At 36.9% G+C, this 18,229-nt stretch overlaps 1 protein-coding gene across 1 annotated transcript; it reads right to left on the reverse strand.

Annotated features, from left to right (window-relative positions):
• Nucleotides 1-1,652: 1,652 nt before the first annotated feature.
• Nucleotides 1,653-17,633, reverse strand: LOC124161035 (mitochondrial potassium channel ATP-binding subunit). Its single transcript, XM_046537182.1, has 14 exons — nt 17,465-17,633; nt 17,029-17,374; nt 16,789-16,950; nt 15,832-15,977; nt 14,500-14,575; nt 13,016-13,156; nt 9,186-9,344; nt 8,867-9,070; nt 6,709-6,828; nt 6,324-6,427; nt 4,889-5,063; nt 4,524-4,702; nt 4,217-4,364; nt 1,653-1,803 (listed from the first exon to the last, which is right to left on the reverse strand). The coding sequence occupies exons 1-14, from the start codon at nt 17,512-17,514 to the stop codon at nt 1,702-1,704; spliced, it is 2,112 nt and encodes a 703-aa protein (XP_046393138.1). The 5' UTR covers nt 17,515-17,633; the 3' UTR covers nt 1,653-1,701.
• Between the last annotated feature and the right edge of the window lie 596 nt (nt 17,634-18,229).

Raw genomic sequence — 18,229 nt, forward strand, 5'->3', positions numbered from 1 at the left:
GATTCAAATATGGATTCAAATCAAAGTAGGAAGGGTTCTGAATAAAATCTTTGTTACAGTTGAAATGTGAATGGCTTGTACATTAACACTACCAATTGTTCTTTCCATAACTAAAATTTAGGAGCGCAATTTAAAATAGCTTACTCAAAATAGGAAATACAAGTTTTAAGTCACTATTGTTTACCTGGAGCCTAATAGGGTCTCCTAGCCTCAGGATTTGAAATCTTTAGTTGACTTCTTACGGTGCTTTCTGAAATTTTTTCTCTTGTGGTCTATGCAAAAGCCTCAAAGTTTCTATGGGCAAATATGGGAACTTGGAGTGACATTGTTCAATTAACTGTTAATTTCTCATGAAGCATATCTTTCTGGAGGTGAGTATTAATACATTCTATCAATAACTGTCAAAATTTTATGAATATGGATTTGAGATTTGATTAAAATCCCCGAAGAGATTCCAATTTAGATTCATTCAAGTTTTGGATTCAACCCATTCCTTGTAATGACATTAAGAACCTTTTGACTTGGCAAAAACTTCCCTTTCGTGTTAATAAATCAGCTATCTGAAATAAGCAGTAAAAATTATGATAATAATTAAGCTGGATTATCTACCCTTCATGATGCAAAAACATATGATTATAATTAAACCTAATCTCATTGTACTTAGTAAAGATGTGTAAATCAATGACAGCGAACGTATTTACAGTTTTCATTCATAATTTACAACTTAATGAGACAACGCATTCAATGTTAATGACTTGGGTCGGATTCATATAAACTTAAATTACAAGCTACTGTATCTTGGAAAATTTTGTGAAAAAAGTTTAAGCTTCACAATCACAAATTTCTAAATAATGATAGTTTCTTTACAGGTCCCTTCAATTTTGTCTTATTGAGGTTTTACTGAATTTTTTATTAGATGGTAATTTAGTTCCAGCTTAAAATGGTTAGGGACACCTCTTTAGCTTGTTAATGGTCAGTAATTTCTTCAATGAATTCTTTATTTCAGACCCATAAATAAAATTTAAATGAGGAAAAGTTTCATTCTTGTTTGAAAACCTTTATCTTAATTTAGTTAGCATGAAATTTTGCAGGAACAGATATATAACTGTTCAACGTGATGGTCACCTCTGCAACTTTATTCCTAAGCTCTGCATATTTATTCACTTCTTTAACCATCCTCATGTTGCCTCTACAAAATACTGATCCTCTCTCCTTTGATAAATCTGACATAATTCATCCATTAATGTCATCCTATAAATCAACTCTTAAATAGTCATTGCTGCTGATAAATCAGTTCCAGGGGCGCAGCTAGGAATTAAGGCTAGGGGGGGTTTCAGGCGCAACTAATACTGGGATGCTTGGGGTATTGCATACCTACCAGGATAAGCGGGAGGTGTGGAGGCCCTTGCCGGAAAAAATTAAGATGAACGGTTCAAAATGGTGATTTTTACAGCCTTCTGAGGGATATTTTACTAATCCTCACACTATTTTATAAGCAGTATTAATCCAATTAGGTAAAATAGATTTAACTTAAAAATTTCTATGAGCTCTGGGGGGGGGGTTTTATCCCCCAAAACCCCCCCTCGCTGTGCCACTGATCAGTTCCATAATAGGTTAGGTCAAGGGAAAAAATTTAAGTAAGGCAAAAGAAATTTAATAAAATAACCATTTATTTAACAGTCACAAAAATAACAATTTAGGTCAACCAGATGTCCGCTCACCATCAGAGGTTTCACTCTGCTGCTGTTTGATGAGGTTCCAGTAAAAGCCACCAGCTTTGACAAGGTTGTGATGGGTGCCAATCTGAAAGATATGAAGAAAAAATGTCCCAAAACACTCAGAAGCCATCACGCAAGCATAATTAGGGTTACCTAATTTTCATCATTGGCCCTGGCCTAAGCAGAAGAGTGACTGATGCCATTTCACCACCACATATTTCCAACAAATTTTTCCCAGGCTCGGGCACCAGTGTTGTTACCTAGGCTACCTATCCGTTATATCACAGGATGGTGCAATCAGGTGTAACACGTAAATGAATCTATTAATCACTACACTAAGAGCAGTTCACCTGGGCTCAGTTTGGGTCAATGAACGATTCCCTGGTTTCAGGCCCCATGTGATTATTATATCAGCTACAAAGAGTGAACAACAGTAATGCTTCGCAACCCAACCTTGACTTATTCATGACTCAGAAGAGTGATGAAAGATTGGGCCATCAGAATTGGTTAAAGCCCTTCCACCCAAATTTGTATCTGAACTGCAGGAGCCATTACCACCTCTCCTAAAGGCCTGTTTACACGATACATTACCACATATGTACAAGTTAATTTCTAATTGCATGAATGATTTTGGTGGAATGGAACATGTACGAATGTATGAAACAAATTATAACAGGCTATATTTTCTGTGCAAGCATTCACACAAATTGGGTGGTTACACTGTGCATTTAGGCATTCATACATTTAGACGTTAACTTGTAAACAAGCCTGAACAGGAGGCTATGCTGTAATTTCTTTCCCACGGAACACTTAAAGCTACCTATGCACCTTTTGTCCACTGCCTCCTCCAAAACACTTTGCCCTTTACAGCCAACAAAACACAGCAGACGAAGAAGATACCTCAGTAACTTCCATGGTGGAACATCCGGCACAAATTTGAGGGATATGGGCTAAACGCCTCGTCAAATCAAATTATTTTTCTATTATGGAATTATCCCTTTTATCAAACTTTTCTATGAGAATAGGACAATATTGTTTCCATAGAGTAGTGAATTTGACTAACCCTAGTTAAATTATTCATGTCTATTTTGAAATGTGATGCTTAAGTTTTTTTAATAGTCCTTCACTATAGGCCTGAAACAAAGTTAAAAAATATGATTTCCAGCCTTCAGCTCTGAAATGCCTTTGAAATGTTGCAGAAGGCTCCTGCACCAACGTTATTCCTGCTGACAGTCTCAATGAAGAAGTGGGCCGCACAACCAAGAAACTAAACCATGGAGAAACCTAACTGCTTTTCAGGGAGGAAGTGGATTTACAGTGGGAATCGGGAGTCATTCTTCCAGTAGCTATTGAGAAGGCATTTCAATGGTAAGTAGAATTGTGATAACATTAGATTTTTAACTTTGAATCTAGAAGGGGTAAAAGTGAGTTTCAAGTTGAGTTTGAGCTCAAATGCTATATTTAAAATATTAAACCTATCAGTCTCATGCTATCCAAGATTGACTGCCTCGTTCGCATATTAAAAATAACATGCTAAGATGATTGTGAATCATATATTTACAGCCCCATCACTGGTGAAACAACGGGTTTTGTAAATTATAGATAGAGGTGAGTAGATAATTAGGGTTAAAATCCTATGCAAAGAGCTGTATACACAGAAATGAACGTCTTAACTCACATAATTAGGTATAATTTGAGGGTGATATTTTTACCTGCTGTCACTGAATTGACACCCTTAAAAAAACTTGATCTCATATGTCTTATATATGTACTTCTATTTCGTTTTACTGTGAGAAGAGAAAAATGCATCTTCTCCAATACCTTCTCACCATGTTGTCACAGTTGATGCCCTACTAATACAAAGTCAAATAGTAAAGTGGACTTATTATAATCATATATAGACTCTCTTTCCATCAATATGATACCTACTGTTTCATACTTTAATTTCTATGCCATAACTTTTCCTTGATAGTAAGTAATTAAATGTATGCATTGTTTTCACTAGTGTGATCTCACTGCACAATCAGGGGTAGAAACTAGCAGATATAGTAACATGCTTCACTTTGATTACAAATCCCTTAATAATGTGGCAGTAAAAGTGGTCTCTCTGCATCATAGGCTGGCTTGCTGCTTCTTATACACACATGCTCAAAAAAATAAAACACGGCACTGCAGGAACTGAGGAGCACACAGTTGAACAAAGATTATTGTCTATTTGCGAATAATGAAGGTCGGCAACAAACATTAAGCTCTCATATAAGATACTGAATTAGGTTACAGAAATAAGGAATCATCACAGTAAATAAAATTGACATTAGGTATCAAGCAGAATTTGGAGGTTTTGCATTTCTTCCGTGTCTACACACAAACTGGCACTGATACTCACACTGTTCAACAATGTTAATTATCATAAGTTATTAATTTTGTAAATGCTAGAAAAACTGAAATGCTTCATGAAGCTATTGAACAGTATCTACACATTGATTATATCAACTTACCTCAACAATTTTTCCCTTATGAAGTACAGCGATTACATCTGCATCTCTTATGGTGCTGAGTCTGTGAGCAATTACAAGTACTGTTTTCCCTTTTATAACATTGTCAAGAGTTTCTTGAACAATTTTTTCAGATTTGGCATCCAAAGCACTGCAAGTAAAAATGTTGAAATTTATTACGATACACATGGTGACATAGTTAGCATCACTGTGTACACGCTTCGAATCAAATTTACAATTACTTTATGGCAATTTCTACATTGAGGAATATAAATAGTTGGCTAGGCCAGATACGATGAAATTCTCTTACCTTGTAGCTTCATCGAGTATTATGATTGTGGGGTTTTTTATAAGGGCTCTTGCAATGGCTATTCTTTGTTTTTGTCCTCCAGAAACTGTGACTCCCCTTTCTCCAACAACAGTGTCATAGCCATTTGGAAAACTTTCAATAAACTCATGTGCATTTGCCATTTTTGCTGCTTCTATCACCTGAATTATTAGGTATGAAAATACACATATGTTATTCATGGATATGTAAAGCATGCATTACTTGGAACCTTACAATTTGATGGTGGGTCTTTACGTTAAATTAAACAATTGTTTGATATTCTTCAACAAACAATGTCATCAAAACCATTCCAGTTAGGGATGAATAGAAATAAAATGTATTCCAACCTGCTCATCTGTTGCATTTGGTCTTCCATACCGTATGTTTTCTTTAATGGAAGTTGCAAAAAGTATGGGCTCTTGACCAATGTATCCAATAGCTCTACCACGTAACCAAGAAGGGTCTACATTTCGTACGTCTATTCCGTCAATTTTCACACTTCCTTCATTGACATCATAAAACCTGAAGAAGACAGACCAGTGCAAATTAGCTAAAAGAGTTAAGCGGTAATTTCATGGAAACATCACCACATGGAAGAACACAAGTAAAATTCACTATGGTAGCTAAAGAAGAGAGATTTCAGGCAAATTCAAGGACATTATCAGGAGGAATACATGGAAGTTTTCAGCGGTTGAGAGAACTGAAAGCAACTTCAACACTCAAAGTGTACAGGGCCTTAATTAAATGCTTGGCACTCTTGCTTAATTTAAATTTTCATAAGCTCATTAAGCTTCCTTATACCTTTTGCACCTAATGACGGAAATATGCGGCAGGACGTTTCTTGACCCGGAAGACGAAAGCTGCAAATTTTTCTCAGACATACTTCCATGCAGGTGAAAAAATATTGAAAATATAGGTTTCCTTACTCTCCCCTTTTATTATGGTCGCGGGTTCCCGAAGTCTTAGTTTCGGGACTGTAGCTTACGCTGTACCCTCGAAATCCAGGAGCAGGTACCTGGACCCCTTGTCTTCTATTACCCCTCATTGTGGTCATTAAATTGTTCATTCAGTCAGTTTTCGAAATAAATATTGTTCCTTTCTCAAAAAATATAAACTGAATTCTTTGTCTTTTGAGCTGCATTTACAATTTTTAAACATAATTCTACGATAAATATTAACTTCTTTATCGATTTCAGGATAAATATCAACAATTTGAAATTGTTGCTGCATTAAATGTGTTAATATTGACGGTAGAGATTCGTTCAAAATTTGACAATTCTCAGAATATAACGAGGAATTCAATTTGAAGTCTGCAATTTACGTTCAAGCAACAATTATCCATATAGCTAATTCATATAAACAAAGCATGATTGACCGCAAACCAATGCTGCTGGTGGGGTTATAAACCCTGAAAGGAGGGAGCCCAACTACCCTCGGAGTCTGAGATAATGTGGAGCCCCCACTAGGAAGGTTCGAAACAGGTTGGTGCATAATGCAGAGTCCCCGGTAGGAAGGGTCGAAAAAGGTTGGTGCTGAGAGTGTGTGATTATCTGCGAGACCCTTCCTAACGAATGTTCTGCAAAAATGCTCCGCACAAGGGGGATGGAGAAGTATTTTGGGGCTCATCCAGGAGTCATACAAAGGAGAGAACTGCACTGTCTCGAAAGGGTTAAATTAGCTCTAATTACAATAGGTTGCTAAATATATTAGGTACACTTTTTTATTGACCTTGTGTAACTTCAAAACCTTAAATTAAAAATGCGCACCCTTTTTTATACCTACCTTTCAAGAAGAGCAACTACAGTAGACTTTCCCGAACCAGATGACCCGACAATTGCCACAACTCTCCCTGATGGCACTTTTAAACTGAAGTCATCAAGCACTACCTATAAGGTTAAAATATAGCAATAACATGTTCATTCAACAACAGGTGTGCATATTTATAAATATATATGTAGCTAAAAGTTGCTAGCTCCAAAAATATGAAAATAAATATCTACAATGAGGATGATAAATATTCATTAGTTCACTACCTAATTCGTGCACGTAAATATGGTAAAAACATATGATGCTCTATGAATATATTGTAGAGCAAACAGTAACATGTGCAAGTAATAACTCCATAACTAATTGCTACAAAAGGTTTCATTACAATATTCACACTCACTTGCTTTGGTCTTGTAGGATAAGTGAATGAAACTCGTTCAAACGATACATCTCCAATCAAGGAATGGAATGGAATAATTTTTCCGCCGACTAGCGGCATTGATGGCTGCTGATTGATGTACTAGAAGAAAAACAATTTAATATTTTTATCCAAAAGAAAATCCATTGTAATTGAGTGAACCACCAATACACACAAAACCTGATAAGCACATCCCCTTGAGACAAGTTTTTGCAAACCATGAATCCAAAGCATAAAATTACTGTACCGTATATTTTGTAACTCAATTGACCCTATCCATTTCATGAAATGATTTTTGTGTATTATTAATTACAATAACTAAGAGTTTTATTATGCATGTAAAGCAAAATCATACTTCCAGAGAAGACCACAAAATGCACAGAGAATACAATATTTTCAGGAAAATCCTAGGATATATAATTTTACGATTAAAAATACATAAGTTCTGTGTATTCTAAATGTATGACCCACTAATGACTTCAGAAAAATTATCACCAATAATTATTATTAGTGATGGGTCGATTCCAAAATTTTAAGGATTCTGATTCCGATTCAGACTTTTCGATTCTGATTCTACCGATACCGATTCCATCGATTCTGATGCCATAGGCTCTAAGAAAAATATCACTTCATTCCAGGCAACAAAATAACCACTTAAAAAATTATTACTCTGTGAAAGAATCAGTTGAAAAAAGTCTCTTTCATATCATCACTATGTAATTAAAATATAATGGCTTAATTTTAAAACAGAACATTCCTGAAAAGTGGTGTTACCTCATTGCTATTAATTTAGAATATTAGCATTCATGTTTAAATTTAATATCTATCTCTTATTGTAAATATCTTATCATTATCAATAATGTCTCACAAATTTAATCTCCTTTTACAGATTTTAAATTTTTGCTCAGAAAGCAAAGCATCTTCACTCTGTCAGGATCAAGCCTTTTGCGTTTTACATCACATATTTTTCCTCCCGAACTAAAAGGTCTTCCACTGAACACAGTGGATGGTGGTATGGCAAGAAACTTTTTCGCTACTACTTTCAGCCTTGGGTAGGAGTCTTCCAGTATTTCCCAGGGAAGGAATTAGGTGGTGCATTCATCCCTGATAAATAGGCTTCCACTTCAGCTTCAACAGTGTTTGCTACGGTGACTTTGGGTTCTTTTCCAAAAGCATCACTGTATCTTGACCATATACCTGTCACAGGCTCCCTAGTCTGCATTTGTTCCTCCGGAAGTGATGTGCCTCTTGGAATCTATATGTAATGTGTTTTGTTAATACGATTACGTGGCGCAAAAATTCAAATTGACTCTTGGAAACGCGGTTGTATATAAATTTGTGGTTTGAAGTACTACTGGAATCGGAAACAATTTTTCTCGTTGGCAAGCACTCATTTTCGATTCCGGTTCTTGGCCAAGAATCGAGGAATCGAACCAACCCATCACCAATAATTATGTATTTTCCTAAAGTCGCCATTTCCTGCTATCAGAGAATAAAATACTCCTTACATAAGCTTACAAAACTGAGAATATAGCATCCATATTATCCATCCACATCAATGCAAACACATCCATTCTGTTTGCCTATTGATTTTTTCAAGTGGTGGTCCTGAACAAAACAAATACCAGTTTTTTGTCACTCTACACACCATCACTAAATTGAGGCCATTCTAAAAGCATAGCAAATGGCTTAGCGAGCATGATTTCCAAACCACTATTTCGGTCTTCTATTAAATCAATTCGAAAGTTAATTTAATCTAACTTTACCTTTACCCAATCAACTGTTTATTTTTTAAGTAACTTTTAGGTAATTGGCATGGAAACCTTAGGTTACATCCTCAGATCCCATTATTGCTAATTTGCTTTGCCATAATCGATGTAAACTCAGTGATTTTCATAGCAAAAAGTTACATGTTGTTTCAGATTTTTTCACTCAAGTTCCTGCCTGCCTTAAACTGGGGACCACCTAGCCTGCCAACACGCAATTATTGTTTCTCACTATGCCACTAACAATTAGTACACAGATAGCATTGGCAGGTAGGTATGAATGGCAAATGCACACACTGTACCGGAAGATAAAGTTGATTTCGAGTAAGAATTGTAGAGTCGCTGGTCCAAGGAAAAATATCCTTTATTCTCACCTCAAAAACACGACTGCCAGCACTCATGCCACGTACAAAATGGCCAAAAAGAAGTGATAATTGCGCCAATGATCTCTGGATAGTTTGAGTCGCCACTAAAAATGACATTAGATCACCTGGAGTGACTGAGTTGGTAGATACCATATAGCCTCCAACGTACAAAGTGGCCAGGACCAGTCCATTGAGAAATAAATTGGTTCCTCCCTTGGGTGAAAAAAGTATATCCATTGCAATTAATATGAATATATCACAATAATTTTAAAAACACAAAAAAATAGCAATGTATTAAGAGTATATTAATGGGAGAAATAGCCCTTACCTGAAAAAGTCCGACTCCAAATCCAAGAATTTCATTTATTCTGTTTGAGTCGTCAACTTCTTTATTGTAAAGTTCAACTTCCTTTCCTTCAGAGGCAAATGCTCTTACTGTACGAATATTTGAGATAGCTTCTTCACCAACCACAGTGGCTCTGGCTGCCTGTGAAAGTACATTTTTATACTACATTCATACCTTATTTCAGGAAATTGATTATTATTGTAATAATTCTACCAAGAAATATATAAAGTTTGCATAAAGAAAGAATGACAGGTGGAACCTAGAAATATTATTTTGCATACGTGTAGTATGTACAGTAGAATCCTGAATTAAGGTTTTTCAGTGGGGACACAATTTAAAACACTAAATGCGGAAAAACACTAAATGAGGACCAGCCATTTTTTTCAGTTTTGAGGGCCTGTAATGATTGGAATGGCTTTTCATAAATAAAAAATATTATTTTAAGTAACTAAAAGTTGCTGCATGCAGCAACAAATTCATTAATTAAATGTTATTTGCCAAATTAAGGTTGGATAATACTTTTCAGGAATCAGCTAAAAAAATGGGTAGTAAAAATAAGTAATGAGAAGATGACAATTGTTTCAATGTAATATTTTAAGAAAATTATAATATTCATCAACTTAAAAGCATTCCCACACGGAATATAATTATGGAAATTAGTGATTCCATTTTACGCATATTTCAGTGGCCTCGAAGAGAATTTAAAAATTTTTCTATAAAAGTTAGATGTAGGTGACTATAGCATTTCTAATATAATAAAAAAGGTGTAAGTAGGTACTCGAAAAAATCGTCATTGCATCAATGAAGATGAGTGAAATAAAGGGACAGCAGAAGATCGCTAATCCCGAATTGTAAACTACCGAATATCTAGGAAAAGTGAGGTTTTCTGGAATTTTGCCAATTTAACGTTTTCTGTTGCCTCGGCGAAACGAGCGATTTATGAGCCCCTTATGCGCACATTTTGGATTTCGAGGTCATCCAAAAATGGAGAATCTTTTTTCTAGTATGCGTACAAGTCGATGGTGATTCAACTCGATGATAACACCAGATTCGCTGCCATATTCGCGGCCTCATACAGGACGAATGGAGCCGGGAGAAGTTGCTTAGGTACGCGGCGCGCTGATCACCTTGACTCCGACTCACCGTTTCTCGGCAGCTTTTAATAAAATTTGGTTGGACCTTGAATAACGATTAGCTAAACTCTGTTAAGTGAAAATTTTTAATCTTCAATAGAACTGGATTTCATCTGAAAAATTGTCAGTGCCTCCGGAGTAAGGCAATTTCGTCTCGGCAGTGATATCAACCAGCCGCATGTCGGTATATGGGCTCCGGGATATCTAAATTACGATGTAAAATAATGTTGTTCCGTTAGGAAAGAATGCTTTCACTTTCACTCACGATCATGACAGGGGAAACACTTCCTCGGTTCTTTCGCTGTTCCTCCGTGGAAACTGACCTTGGAATGGATTATAAAAAGAATCATCTAGTGAACTGCGCAAATGATATTGGGCCTATTTTGAAAAGAGAAAGTAGCCGACTGGAAAAATATTGGGCTAACAATGGACTACCCGTAGAGAGTAGAGTTGAAGGATAAGTTAGATCTAACTACCTTATCCTTCACCTCGAGGTTATTAAGGGATGAATTTGCTCCATTAGATCGGATCTGATACAAAAAGTGTCTGGTTTTTGGATCAGAAGGGGAGCGAAACATTACGAGAAGACAAATCACCTATAGCTTGCGAGTTGAAGGTCCCAGCGCTGCATTCCCGGAAGAAAGCAGTTGAAGAAGCGTTCCCCGGTAGATTCTATTGACTCTTGGTAAACTTTCATGAGACTCTTCTTGTTGATGAGCAGAAATTCGAAGATTTGGATAATCATTTGCATGAGCCGTCATGAAAAAACGTTAAATCGGGCAAAAAAATGTTGTGCGGGAAAATTCTTTACGACCATAAATGCGGAAAAACGCAAAATGCGGAAACACTAAATACGGATAATTTTTACATTGCCCTAATAGGGAATGAATCGGGACCCTAAAAAATAAACGCTAAATGCGGAAAAACGTTAAATGCGAAGTCGTTAAATCCGGATCCGACTGTATATATAATGTCTACTCTAGGAGAGTAATGTTCATATTTGAGCTATGAAAGAAATCACAACCCACAGTTCCTATGGCTACCTGATAGCCTTTTTATAGTGACATTTTTATTCTTTTTCACGTTCATAATAATCGGAGTAACCTAAAACCTTAACCTAAGTAACTCATTCATTGATATCTCCTTCCTTTCTACCTGTCCCTCAAAAATATTCTTCATCAAGCCATCATGTCTCATGATGTAGCGAAATACGTCTTCTCCCTAGGGATTTTAGAAGACCTCTCTTCTCACCCACTCTTTGCCTTCTCCTTGATTTCTTGGGTGGCTTACTCGATGTAAATATTGAAGATAAAAGAGGACAGTGCACACCCTTGTCTCACTCCTTTCAATATTCTTGCTTATTGGGAGTAGGGTTCAGATTTTACCACAGCCACTTGGTTTTTATATAAACTATTTATACTTTTTATGTAACTAAATGTGTAAGATCATTGTATACCACTACAACTTATTTCAGCATTCGAAACAATGAGTTCCATTACACACTGTCAAAAGCCTTCTCCAAGTCAACAAATGCTATGAGCGTTGGTTTGCTCTTCTCCATTCTCTTCTTCAAGAGCTGCATAAGGGCCAAAATTGCTTCTCTTGATCCCTTGCATTTCCTGAATTTGAATGGGTCCTCATCCAATCCATTCTTCTCTTTCTATATCCCTGTGATGATTCTTATGATGACTTATGGTCCCAAAATCTTCACGCTTATCTGCTCTTTTCTATTATGGAATAGGAATGAAGATGTTCATCTCTAGTTGTAAATCACCTCGTATATCTTCTGTTGAGTACATTTTGCAGATGCTTTTGTAAACTGAGTTAAAGTCTTCTCTCCTTAATTTCTAATTAGTTCTTCTGGAATATTATCTATTCGTCAAACCTTATTCCTTTGCAGACCCTTTGCTTCCCTATAATGCCTAGCTTTACAAAAAATCTCGTTTGTTATTCTCTTGTAGCAAGCCTGTCCTTCAGTTTTCACATTTTTGTACTTTTGCCTTTGGTAAATGAAGTCTAAGACTTCATCTGTGACTCAAGTCTTTTTCTTAGCAAATTTTCTTCTTCCCTAAAATCCTTTGCCTTATGTCCATTTTAATACTTTACCAGCTAATCTCCACTGATGCCTCACATCCAGTCAGATCTACCCCTATTTTGCCCTCCACTACTTCTTGAAATGCACATTGATACTGTAGCTCCTTCAGTTTCTGTACTTTCCATGTGCTCTTCACTGATTTCTTGAATTTCATATGGCATTTTATCATCACTGGATTATGGTAACTATTAATATCTGCCCCTGGGTAGCTTTTGCAGTCCATTATCTAGTTTCTAAACCTCTGTTTCACTCAAATGTAGTCCGGTTGAAATCTTCTTTTGTCTCCTGAAATTTTTTTAAAACTATAAAAGTTCAGTGCCTAAAAATTCCTAATCCTTACTTTTGACAAATGAGTGTGCATCACATTCATCGCTTATGTACACATCACATTTTTCATATTCATGTACATAACAAGGAGAGAGGCCCTGCATAAACACCTGGATTAGGCAGTACTCTTAACTCTCGGTTCCTCTACAATGCAATATTCTTAAACAAGTTGTAATGGCAATATGCAGTAGAATTCAAAAGAATAAATATGTGCCAGTTTGAATAATTTCTTCATTTTTAAGACAATTGTTACATACCTGTATCTGGGCTTGCCTTGAAATTTTCCTGAGAACAGATCCTATTAATGTGCCGGTAACTATAACAAGAGGAATGACGACCAGCATTCCACCAGCCATTTGAGGTGAGATCAGGTATAATGACACACCACAGCCAGCTATCTAAGAAGGGAGTAGACATAGTAACAATTAAAAGATTATTAAAAAAGAAACATAAATTGGCTAAAAACAATCACCAGATGATTAATAACACCTAAACAACACACATGCATCAAAAATGACAAGACATGACCTCTCCTTAAAATTATCTGTTGACCAAGCTAAAAAACAGAATGAACTAGATAATTTACTGTTCCCAGGCATGTATCACTAGTCAACTCTCATCAGGTTTCCAACTGGTTGATGTGGCCCATTTTCTCCGATGTTTCAAACAGTGACTTGGTATCAGTATCATTACAGATCTCAATGAATATGAATGACCTGAATATGTATATATTTTGGAACTGGATTCACTCATATCCCTGATGAAAGATGACATTTCTGAAACATCAGCGGAAATGGACAAGATCAACCAGTGAAAAAACCAAGAAGAATACAATACCAGTTTACCACAACAGGCCCTAGCAAGGATCATGTTCTCTGAATGATTGCAATGCTGGGGAGTGAACTTATATGTAGATGTGCAGTCATTTGACTAGGAAGAGGAGCCCTCCTCTTCATGCAATAACTGGTTAGCTAATTTCACAGACACACAGATCTGGTCACACATAAGAGTTTCATTTCCTCAGTTTTTCTTCCTGGCCCTCCTTCCATGGGTTTTCATTTTTATTATTTATTTTAAATGTCCATAAGGTTATCCAAAGGATTCATTTAGATCTGAGTATCTTAGACCACAAAGATCCCAATTTAGCACGGAAAAATATTCATCTCTTTCCAAATAGCGATCAATGAGAATAATTCAATGAAATTTATTGCATATTCAGACACCTTTCTGCCTAATGGCACTGTCATTTTAAGTTTAAGGGTTGAGTGAGATACAGAGGAGACAGACAGTATGGTTGGGAGGAGTACTTAGCGGGGAGGGGATGTTGAAAATGATATTAAAGGGTAGAATGTTAGGGAAACGAGGGAGGGGAAGGAAGAGAATAGGATATTTAGATATATTGAAAGGGAGTAGGCCTTACAATGAATTGAAGCAGGCAGTGCTGGAAGGAAAGGGAGGCTCCCAGATCACTTCTTTAGTACTCCATGGAAACCTACCTTAATCGGTAGAATACTATAATAATAATATTATTTTAAATAACATACTATGAGGCCCTTAAGCAATAGAGAAAGGCAAAAGTGAATAATTTTGAAAAAAATTAAACAAGAAAACAGCAATAAAACATTAAAATTCAATGATATTTTGGCATTCCATTATTGAGCCCTTCACAGGGAACAGCTTAGATGAAACAATTTTTATGCATCTGCATATTTTTCAGTAAATATGAAGAAGAAACACGCACCTGAGTGGCACTCCTCAAACCTTGAGATATGACCATCTTGAAAGAACTCTTAAATTCCTGAACATCAGAGGTCAATCTGCAAAGTAAATAAGAGTATTGATAGTAGAGTATTGGCTTTTAAATGACCACTTACTGAATTGGTTAACAAATAATGTTGACACATCAGTCCCCCCTGACTGGAGAGGTTGGTTAGTTTGCCTCACCATTGTCAAGCAAATATTTTCTTACCCTTAGATACAAGCTTGGAAATCCAAAATAACCTAAAAACCTTTATGGAGGGTGGAAAAGGTTGTACATGAGGCAGGAGCCCTGGCTATCACAATTAGGTAGCTCAACCCACACCACATGATTCCTCCTATATTATTTATAAATATCTTAATATTCAGAGACCTTGGACTCAAACCCTAAACATTTTCAATGCATGCCCAGAAGTGGAGGACATCCTCATCTGCTCTTGATCTATTGCACCATCTATTAAGTCTTTTCTCTGGCTACCACTGTTAGTGTTTCATTCAACCAAAGAGAATACAAGCTTTCCTCCTTATATCCATCTGAATACCATTCCCATGGCCAAAGAGCTGGCAAAGGTTATTAAATACACGCATTTTCAGTATTCACACATCAGCGGGCTTAAGAGGATACACACTGGCCAGGCCAACGGTGCATTGGTGGTAGAGGGGTGAAGTCCTTTCCCGCTAAACTGGAGGTCATTGGTTCCAATCCTGCCAGGGTAGGTTACCTTTATTCAGGGATTGGGTGTTTGTGATCGTTTATCGCCAGCTGTTGCTAACCCCAATATAAAGGAAATTAAGTGCCATTTAAGGGCACTTAGAAATAATTAAAAAATACCCTATTTCAACCAAATATATATCATACATAATTTCTTCTAAAATGAGAAAAACTGAGGAGAGCATTTCTCCTCCTCCCTCAAGGAACCACCACTAATACATCAGGTTATGCATGCAATGCATTATTCCCCATTAAAATTAAAGGGCAAAAGACACCTTTTCTCCCCATCTCCACTATCTCTACCCCTGGTAAAGAGTTCTCGGGATCGCCACCGGGTCAGGAACTCCATATCTGCCAACGTTTCGAGTCGGACATCGAAACGTTGGCAGATATGGAGTTCCTGACCCGGTGGCGATCCCGAGAACTCTTTACCAAGTCCATTCGCCGGGAAAGCACGAAATCTTTCTTCATCTCTGCCCCTGCTTGAGTTATTCTAGTTTATGAATTATAAATAAATGTCAACTTAAAATTTCTTTACTATTGAAGTCCCAAAAATGGAACCATTATGGATATGTTCCCTAAATGTGAACACTATTTTCTCACCTGTCCACTAATTCTCCAGTCCTGTGTGTATCAAAGAAAGCCATGTCCTGCTTGACTATTGATGCGAAAAGATCCTTCCTCATTTGGGCAGCAACTCTCTCCCCAATGGATGACAACAGGCATATGTACAGGAAGGTGAATACAGACTAAAAAAGACAAAATTATTGTAATCACAAATCACGTTTCAGAGGTGATAAAAAGAAAATTTCTAAGTTGCGACATTTTTCTCAGATCGTGGACCAAAAATACTTACCAGGAACTGAATTGTAATCTGAACCATCAAAAAATGAAATATAGCTCTCCTTCACACACCAATACCTCCACTGCAAAAATGCTCAGCATGCTGCAGTCACCCACCGAATCAAATCTGCTCATCTAGTAGCCCAAAAATACGAATCCACTCAGCTGGCAGTGTCCGACGCAAAAATGCTCACCTCCAAGCTTGGAGAATAGGAGATGAGCGGTTATGCTCCGGACACTGCCACCTCTCACCTACAAGCTCTCACCACCAATGCTCACCTCTGAGCTTGGAGAATAGGAGATGAGGGTTTATGCTCCGGACACTGCCAGCTGAGCGGATTCGTATTGTTGGGCTACTAGATGCGAGCAGATTCGATTCGGTGGGCGACTTGCAGTTGCAGACACCCGAGCGTTTTTGCAGTGGAGGTATCTGTACATATATGCATGTAAATGATATATGGAAGAAAATTCAAATAATTATCTACAGTAAACTTGCTGAGCAAAGCTAGAATAGTGATCATAAAGCAAGTAACACTTAACCAAGACCATGAGGGCAAGTTTGAAACTAGTTCGTCTCCCAGTTAAATTTATTAAACTACAATGTGAGGCATAATCAATGATGTTGACATCACCATCATGACAGTTTTGATACACACAGATATGTAGTGCACATGTATATAAATAAAAACGCGTGTCCATTTATCTAAATAAACTCACCTGGGCGATATACAAATTTACTAATACCATGACAGAATCTTTAACTTCTGCGGTAAATGAGGCATTAGAGGCCTTATTGCCCACAAACTTGGCCACTATATTCACCACATTTCCTAGAAGACGAGGAATTTCTATATTCAACAGAGCCACCACAAATGCAGCCTGCAATAAAAATTATAATTAAAACAGTACAAGGGATCACTCTGATGCTTAATTAAATTTCATGGTGAGAAAACTTACCAACACTGCCATCAGAAGTCGCCAAGCATCTGGTCGAATTAGCCGGCCAAAGCCTTTCCAATCGAATTTTACTTCATCTTTCTCAGGAACAACTTTAACGGCTACCACCCTCGTGCCGCCTCTCGCCTCACAAAAAACTACTTTGCGCACAGTCCACCAACTAAAGCCACATCCGAGCGAGATGCCGATGCCTAACTTTTCACGCAGAGTTAATTGCCTTCTCAGGGTTCTACTTCCATGTCGAAGTGTTCCATTATTGACACTGAATATTTTATCTCGAAGTAACTGTCCCCTTATTCCGGGCCATACATTAGATTTAGGACTACATACATTAAAAAACTGAGCCCTGCAATTAGATAAGAACAAATACAAGGCAGATTTAATTAGTTGCGAAAGAATGAAACCAACACCTTTTAACGGAAAAAATGCACTTTACCTTTGAGTGGTGCTAGAGCAGCGATTACAAAATCTAGCCAGGAGTAACATTTTTGATCACTGAGAAATGTTGCACTAGTTAAAATAGTATAATTCTACATTTCATCACAGATCGTAGGTGAACAGCTGATTTTTCTAGCACGGCACGAATAAGCGCAGACAAAAGAAGATCGTAGTGCGATCAAGTTGTGGCGGGGCTTTCAAATGTCCCAAGTGCCCATTACCCGTCCAAAATGCACGATTGTCATTACGATTATGAATGTAGAAACTAGTATTAAACCACGATCCCCTGAATTTGGTTCAATTTACTCAAGGTTATTCGGTCTTATTATTTTTCGACAAGGCTGAGACCAGATAAACTTGATAGAGAGATTAACCTGGAAGGGTAATGCATTTATGTTGGTGCGAGGTTTCATTTGGATAGGATACATCCCAGAACATATCTCGTGAAACTTGAGGGGGCGTTAGTTAAGTACAAAGGAAGGGCTTATATAATTAATGGTAATCAGATTTCATATGTCACAAAGAGCAAACTTGATTGTTTGGTGTCCACTGTCCTGTATTGGGAGCAAAAATGAATTTGCCAAAAAATATTTCCTAAATAACATTTTAATCATTTTTCATAACAAAGTAAGAGTTAATAGAGCTACACAACTATTATTTATTCCATTGCTTTAATTGAATGCTATATTCCTCAAATATCATTACATATGGTGGTAGGATACACATACATTTATTCATAATAGTCAAACCAGGAATTTTTTAT

This window comes from Ischnura elegans, chromosome 6 (assembly GCF_921293095.1).
Source record: "Ischnura elegans chromosome 6, ioIscEleg1.1, whole genome shotgun sequence".
In the NCBI taxonomy this organism is placed as follows: domain Eukaryota; kingdom Metazoa; phylum Arthropoda; class Insecta; order Odonata; family Coenagrionidae; genus Ischnura; species Ischnura elegans.